General features: G+C 51.4%; 1 protein-coding gene across 2 annotated transcripts in view; it reads right to left on the reverse strand.

Annotated features, from left to right (window-relative positions):
- Positions 1-353: 353 nt before the first annotated feature.
- LOC117883366 (glycine receptor subunit alpha-4) overlaps positions 354-8,121 on the reverse strand; it is a 38,965-nt gene continuing 31,197 nt past the window's right edge. For both annotated transcript variants that reach the window (XM_034782625.1, XM_034782624.1), the window contains exon 9: positions 354-4,214. In XM_034782625.1, coding sequence (XP_034638516.1) covers positions 3,924-4,214 — 291 coding nt within the window. In that variant the 3' untranslated portion in view covers positions 354-3,923. The remainder of the gene's footprint in view (positions 4,215-8,121) is intronic.

The raw sequence follows: 8,121 nt of genomic DNA on the forward strand, positions 1-8,121 counted from the left end.
AACTTCTGTCAAGACTGAAATGACCATGGAGACTGAATTCCTTCAGACCCCAAGAGAGGGTGGTTTCTCTGCGACAGAAGAGTTCAGATCTGTTGATGAAAAAGAGCGAACAAGGGATACACAGGTTTGAATGACAAAGGAGACCAAATAGCCCTTGTGCTCTTGAAGATGCTATTGTGATCCTCTGCTTCACACTGGGGACCAGCGATGGAGAAAGCAAGAATGGGCAAGAATGGTCTCCTCTTTGAAGGGAGTAGGAGGCATGTGGGAGGTGGCAGCAGGTCAAGACCGACAGGTGTTGTGTCAATGTTAAATTAAATCCCTTCCTCTATAAATAACACTGGCACTATTAATGAAAACCCCAGATACATTTTATTTGTGTAGGAAGATCAATGCTGTTTAAAAATCCCTCATTTCAAAACTTGACACTTCTCCAGATGCCGTACAATGTATGCACCTCTGGCGCTTCAAGGCTCCTCAGTGCCAGGAGAGAACAGTTAGCAGTTTTGCAGTATAGAGGAAGTGACTTTATACCAGGTGGAGGATCACTTCCAGTGGCCTCAAAGACTTGATCTGTCCAAAAGCAAGTCTTTAAATAGTCATGTTGGGTTGTGTTAGGGCCAAACCTACCAACCAGGACTCAGAATCAACAACAAAACAAAGGGAGAGAAATATCCAGTAAGCTTGCATGACTTATGGGGACATTACTAGGCTCCATCAACACGGGTGGAACAACACAATGTAATTGATTAATGGCCAAATAGGGTTCTACCGTAGTTTGGCCACTCCTTGGGAAACCCTGGCTGTTACACTGACTTCTTTGAACAAGTCACTTCAGCTTTCTGCCACCATTTCGATGTCTGTAAAATGGGAACAGCAATATCTACCTACCCACTGATCCCAAAGGGGCGGGGTGAGATTTAATTCATTAGCAAATGATTGTAAAAGTTTTGGACGACAAAAAGCGCTATGGAAGCCCAATCCTGTGAGGTGCTGAGCATCCTTGTTGGGTTAAATCCTGACATTCTTACTCGGGCAACTGATGTCAAGGGGGGTAAGGCCTGAGAAAAGACTAAGAATTCTCTCTCTAGATTTGTATAAGGTTTCCCATCACTGTGGTCTCTGGGCACCTGATGTGACTGCAGTAGGGAACTGACCTTTAGCTGGGGTATTATTACAGCAGAGAGAGCTGTTGTGACCTGCACTCTGCCCCTTGTTTCCCTGGCTAGCGAGTCTACTCTCCGGTCTTTTGGCTTTGATTCTGTATATGCAGGGACTGAGGTGGTGGTCTGGCATCAGCTGACTGGGGGCCTGGCTCCAGTCAAAGAGGCTCCCTTGTTCAGCTCCGTTACTGTCCCTTGGGCATTGTCCATGAAGTTTCCCAACAAGGCGGATTTGTGCCGTTTGCCCATCTGGACCAGATCTACAATAAGAGGCACTGTGAGATGTGCCAAGACCTTGCCCCCTTTCTGCAGCCTGGTGCTTGGTCCCAGGCATGCAGAGATTTAAAGGGACACCCGCTGCTCACTGTGCTGTGGCTTGCACTTGCCTGTAACGAACTTCTAGACAAGTGACCATCCCACTTCTCCTGACAAGGCTGTCCTTGTCAAACTGGCAAACACTGGTTCCCTCCCCTGCCCCACCTTGTGTGTGGTGTGGAAGCCCCAGACATGGCTGTACAGCATGAGCACCAGCATCTCTGAGGAGGTGAGCTATGCTTTGGGCACTGTCTGGGTTAGTTACATGTGAGCAGAGGGAACAGGCAAACTCAAAATGCCAGAGAGGGAGAATGACAGCACAAACGTTGTGGGTTTTTTTGTTTGTTTTTTGTAGCACCTATATAAACGTTGCCTTTTGCTTTTATTTCTTGGGGCAGAGCAATGGATTTTCCAAAGCTATTTCAGGTCTGCTGTTCCCCAGATTATTAGACTCCTTCAGATTTAGGCCTAAGTTACTTGACAAAACAACCTTGATGCAACTCCACTGACTTCAATAAAATTACAACAGGGGTGAATTTGACCAGTTTAAAATGAGCCAGAGAGCCTAGTGGTGTTGGAAAGGGAAAACAGGTGGGGAATGGAAGGAGATTGGTGAGGGCCAGTACTTCCTCCTTCTGCTCCTGTTATGGTTGGAAAACACATTCACCCTTTCCTGTCCTAGCAGGACTGTATCCTGCTCTCACTGCAGCTGAAGGCAACTCCACAGGCGAGATCAAAGGTGCTGATCCAGGGACACTAGCTATCCCCAGACTCATTCCCCTCTGGTATCAGACAAGAAGGCCAACAGCACTTTAGAAAATCCTGCTGCCCAACAAAACCTTTTAAGGGAGATCAACTTTGGGCCCAATCTTGCCAGTTACTAAGCACCTCCTATTTGGTTCTGAGCACCATTAAATTCCAGTTTAACCACTGGGATTTAGGGGTGCTCATCACTCACAGGATTGGGCCCTTATTTATTCTGATCTTTTAAAAAACCTTCCCTTTCACTCCTGCACCTGAAATCCGTGTTAGAGCGCTGCATAACGTGCAAGCTCGGGTGGCTCTGTTCACTTCGACATGAGAAGAGAAGAGAAGGGGAGTGGACTGGCTGGATCGTGAGGAGAATTGGGAATGTTTCTTCACAGAGTAAGTCAAGAACATAAACACGGCCTCCTAGACAGACCCTTGAAGCCTTTTCCTTTACGGTGAACCATCTCCAGAGCTGGTTCCAGTGCTTTCTGCCTTACTGCCATTTTCAGGCCCTAGCCTTCTAACCAATCTCCTCAGAGTTTCAGAGGAGGCTTGGTGTCTTGCACTTGATATGCTCACCAAAAGGGGTGCCCCCAGCAAGCACCTCTGCCCCGTGGCCATAAAGAATCAAGGGTAAGAGCGAGGAGATGAGACGGCCAAGAACGTAAATATCAGAGGAAGAGTTGATTACCCTATGGTTTCCACTGCTGCCTGGCCTTGTTTGCATGGCTGGATGGGCTTTGCCAGTTTAAGACGAGCTCAAGATCTAGTTAATAACCATAGTGGCAGCATAGCACCCTCCATCACCATGCTAGGTTGTTGGCAGCTGGAGGATGGTACACAACGCTTCTAGCAGCACAGTGCATCCTAGCACCATGCTGGGGCTGTGTTGGGAGCACTGTTATGGTGACTTTCATCTAGTCTGACCATGAATTGACTGTTGTCCACATTTCCACAGCGGATTATGGTGGAGGACAGCACCTCCAGTAGCATAGCATTGCCAAGGTAGGGCGTTAGCTGGTGGGTTATATCTGGGTTAGGGAGGACAGCACCTCCAGCAGCAAATACCCTCTGTCACTTTGCTGGGGTGTTGTGAGATGGCACCCATCTAAGTTGTGGCACACGGTAGCCTAGCGCCCCCAGCTCTGGGCTGGTGGGGGTATTGGAAAGATGGAGTGTCCCATTCTAGAATGACACGCTCCCAGCAGTACATCATCCCATGTTACCGTGCTGATTACGTATCAGGGGATGGAACATGTCTCTGTTTTGGAGGGCAGCAGCTCCAGCATCATAGCACCCTCTAAAGCCATACTGGGGAGCTAGACGATGAGCTTATCTTGGTTATGGACAGCTGCAGTGCAGCACTCCCCAACTCCCTGCTGGGAGATGGAGCATGTCTAGATGATAAAGGCCAGTGCCTCAAGCAGCACAGCGAACCCCAGCACCATGCTAGGGTATGGGTGGATGGAGTACCGCCAGATCCTTGTAGGCAGCATAGTGCCCCCTAACACCATGCAGAGTGTGCCCAAGTTTCTCAGATGTACTAGAAGTTCTGGGTCAGTGAGAGACAAGGTTCTGGCAAAGCTACTAGTGTCTGACTGGTGCTGGTGGAAGGTTCCAGCCCACACATCAGTGCGCACATGAGACCGGGAAGACATAGCAGCTCCCCTGCCTGGCGCCATGTCCCGTGTTGCATCAGGGTGCCTGGTGGATGTCCTCAGACCGCAGCACTTTGTAGATCACCCAGTAGAAGATGTTAAACACCAGGAAGGTGAAGGGGAAGACGGCTCGGGAGATGGTGTCGATCCGCTTGGCCCTGTCGACGTAGCGCCTGAGGATTGACTCTCCCTCCCTCAGGAAAGGGGTCGGCGGAGGGGGATTGTAGATGCTGGGACCCTCCACGGCACCACCATCCTTCACATGCATGCAGTGGCCTAGGCCATAGCCACGGAAGTAGAAGCGGCTCTCACGGACAACCTCTTCCTCCTGGAGAGATGCAGATGAGAGGGGAAGGGAATGACATGTGAGTTCAGTGTCACTGGCCACAGTTAGATGCCAGACTGTGAGAGAAGCTGTTGCAGGAGTGTGTCTATACAGGGAGTGTATATATACACATGGGTTGTTTTGATCATATACAGTGTATATACTGTATGGAAATGTGTGTGTGTATTTCCATACAGTATATACACTGTATATGATCAAAACAAGCCATGCGTATATATACACTCCCTGTACAGACACACTCCTGCAACACCTTCTCTCACTATCTATACCAGCACATGGATATATAGAATTTAGAAATACCAAATACCGCCACACACATTTATATGCCTGGATCGTGCAGGTAGAAGGGTCAGGCTAGCAGATCCCATAGCAGGGAGTCTCATTGGCTACAGTGGGACACCCTGCTATGGGATTGTGCATGGTCCCAGGGGTTCACACTCACACATGCCTTTGCTGGGCCAGGGCTGGGCTTTCCATGCATCTCTCCCCTAGGCAGTGATGTGTGAGTAGCTAAGACAGTGGTTCTCAACCTGTGGGCCGCTTGTGGCCCCATCAGCACACAGCTGTGGCCCATGTGACAGCCTCAGGGCCATACAGAGTGTGTGTTTGTGTGTGTCTGTGTGTATGGTAAATAGATTGAGAAGCACTGAGCTAAAATAATCCATTTCCACATAATGTACTTCCCCCAAAGACCTGGAGCAGGAACCAGTTACGTGCACATACCAGCATAGAAAAGTCAGGAAATCACAGTTAAGTGCTTACCCAGCCCTGGTAACCTCCTCTGGATTATTTTACCCACAACATTCCCACCTCTGTGCACACAACGTGCAGCCTGCACCTCGGATCAGGCAGCCGGGCTGGGAATGGCTCTTCTTGGATTGCTCAGGAGGTGAGGGGGTGTACTGGAAGGAAAGGGCTTGCATGCATGGTGGCAGGTTGCCAGTGGATGGGTGTGTTTCAGGGTGTTGCGGTTGATGGGAGGAATGGGGTGTTTGTAATAGCAGTCACCAAGGGGTGTGAGGAGGATGTGTGCTGTTTTTTAGCAGTAGCTGATCGGGGAAAGGTTGAATGTGCAGTGTGGAGATGGAGGGGAGGAGGCCAGTGCATTGTGTGGTACACAGGTGACCTAAGAGCTGAAACCATTGCGCCTCTCCCCTCAACTTCTCTTACTCCAGGCCTTCCCCATGCTGTCTCCACCACCCTGTTCCCACACATCCTCACCTGCCCCCCATGTTCTTCCTGCATAGCCCCTCACCACCCCCTTGGGACTCCCCCATGCTGCTTCTGTATGAGGGGTGAGCAGAGCAATAGGGGTAACCAGAGGGTGAACGGGGAAGAGGATTGTGGTGGGGGAGGTCAGGGCCTCAGCATCGGTTGGTTTCCCCAGCGCACTGAGGCAGCAGCCCCTCTGGAAGCCCATTGCCTTGGTGCAGATGCCAACTCCCCCAGTGTTTGCTGCGTGGGGTGCTTGAGAGCCATGGCAGAAGGGTCCGGAAAGCCAAGTGTCCCTGCCTGGAGACGTTATCTGTGGAAGAGTTATCAGGCCATGTCTCGAGAACATAAGAACGGCCATACTGGGTCAGACCAAAGGTCTATCTAGGCCAGTGTCCTGTCTTCTGACAGTGGCCAATGCCAGTTGCCCCAGAGGGAATGAACAGAACAAGTGATCCATCCCCTGTCGCTCATTCCCAGCTTCTGGCAACCAGAGGCTAGGGACACCAACCCTGCCCATCCTGGCTAATAGCCATTGATGGACATATTCTCCATTCATTTATCTAGTTCTTTTTTGAACCCTGTTATAGTCTTGGCCTTCACAACATCCCCTGGCAAGGAGTTCAACAGGTTGACTGTGTGTTGTGTGAAGAAATACTGCCTTTTGTTTGTTTTAAACCTGCTGCCTATTAATTTCGTTTGGTGGCCCCTAGTTCTTGTGTTTTGAGAAGGAGTAAATAACACTTCCTTATTTACTTTCTCCACACCAGTCATGATTTTATAGACCTCTATCATATCCCCTCTTAATCATCTCTTTTCCAAGCTGAAAAGTCCAAGTCTTATTAATCTCTCCTCATATGGCAGCCAGTACATACTCCTAATCATTTTTGTTGCCCTTTTCTGAACTTTTTCCAATTCCAATATATCTTTTTTTGAGATGGGGCGATCACATCTCCACACAGTATTCAAGATGTGGGCAGGCCGGCTCTAGGCCCCAGCAAACCAAGCACGTGCTTGGGGCGGCACATTTTCAGGGACGGCATTCCGGACATCTTTTTTTTTTTTTTCCTTCGGGTGGCAAAAGCCTAGAGCCGGCCCTGGCAGCAGCAGTGCGTCGTGCGTGGGGGGCACTCTGGGGCTGCTGCAGTTTGTGCCGCGGGGGAGCAGCACCCACACCTTGTGGCTGGGCTGGGCAAGCTCTGAGCAGGGGACACTTGGGCTGGGGGCCGCCCCGCGGGGCATACGGAGCCGCCTGCAGGTGCTGCAGGGCGGCCGCCCCCCAGCACCACAGTCGGGGGGCGAAGTGGCCCGAGCCACCCAGGGACTGTGGCAGGGGGGCCAGAAGTAGCAGCAGCGGGGCCATAGAGGACAGGGCGCTGCCATGTGGGGCCCGTGTCCTGTTTTCCAGGGCTCCGCTCCCTCTGGGGCTACCCTGCCCCAGCTCCTCAGCCCCCTACCGGGGCAGTCCCCCGGCTCTGCCCTCCCGGGTCCCGGCTGGTCCTGGAGCCGGAGCCCTGGCTGGAGGGACCCTGGGATGAGGTGCAGCCCAAGAGTCCCACTGCTTACCCCGACCCTGCCAGTGCCAGACCGGCTGGAGGCGAGGGGTGAGCGGGCGGAGTCAGCACTGGTGGGGGGGAGCCCAGGGCTGGGGCAGCAGGGGATGTGGGTGAGGTGGGGTGGGGGAAGAGAGAGCCCAGGGCTGGGGCGGCAGGGGGTGTGGGTGGGGAGGGGTGGAGAGCCCAGGGCTGGGGTGGCGGGGTGGCGGGTGGGGGAGGTCACTGGTGGGGAGGGTGAGAGCCCAGGGCTGTGGTGGGAGGCAGCCAAAATTTTTTTTGCTTGGGGCGACAAAAAAACCTAGAGCCGGCCCTGGATGTGGGCATACAATGGATTTATATAGATGCAATATGATATTTTCTGTCTTATTATCTATCCCTTTCTTAATGATTCCCAACATTCTGTTCGCTTTTTTGACTGCCACTGCATATTAAGTGGATGTTTTCAGAGAACTACCCACAATGACTCTAAGATTTCTTTCTAGAGTGGTAACAGCTAATTTAGACCCCATCATTTTATATGTATAGTTGGGATTATGTTTCCCATGTTTATAGAGACTCGCTGCAATCACTGGAGTGCGAAAGAGAGGGACAGTAATACAGAAAATGAACAAGCCCTTAACTCTGGGTCACTACCGACACCTCCACGATGCAGAGATATGGTGGCAGATGGTGTAAAGGCCTGATCAGCATCCGCTTGGGATGAGTGGGCAGGCCCTATTATCCCTATCTATACGTTAAAAGAACAGGAGTACTTGTGGCACCTTAGGCCTTGGCTACACTTACCAGCTAGTTCGACGGCTGGAAATCGAAGTTCTGGGTTCGACTTATCGCGTCTAGTCTGGACGCGATAAGTCGAACCCGGAAGTGCTTGCCGTCGACTGCGGTACTCCAGCTCGGCGAGAGGAGTACCGCGGAGTCGACGGGGGAGCCTGCCTGCCGCGTGTGGACCAAGGTAAGTTCGAACTAAGGTACTTCGACTTCAGCTACGTTATTCACGTAGCTGAAGTTGCGTACCTTAGTTCGAATTGGGGGGGGTAGTGTAGACCAAGCCTCAGAGACTAACAAATTTATTAGAGCATAAGCTTTCGTGGACTACAGCCCACTTCTTCGGATGCATATAG

The sequence above is a fragment of the Trachemys scripta genome, chromosome 9, assembly GCF_013100865.1.
Source record: "Trachemys scripta elegans isolate TJP31775 chromosome 9, CAS_Tse_1.0, whole genome shotgun sequence".
In the NCBI taxonomy this organism is placed as follows: Eukaryota; Metazoa; Chordata; order Testudines; family Emydidae; genus Trachemys; species Trachemys scripta.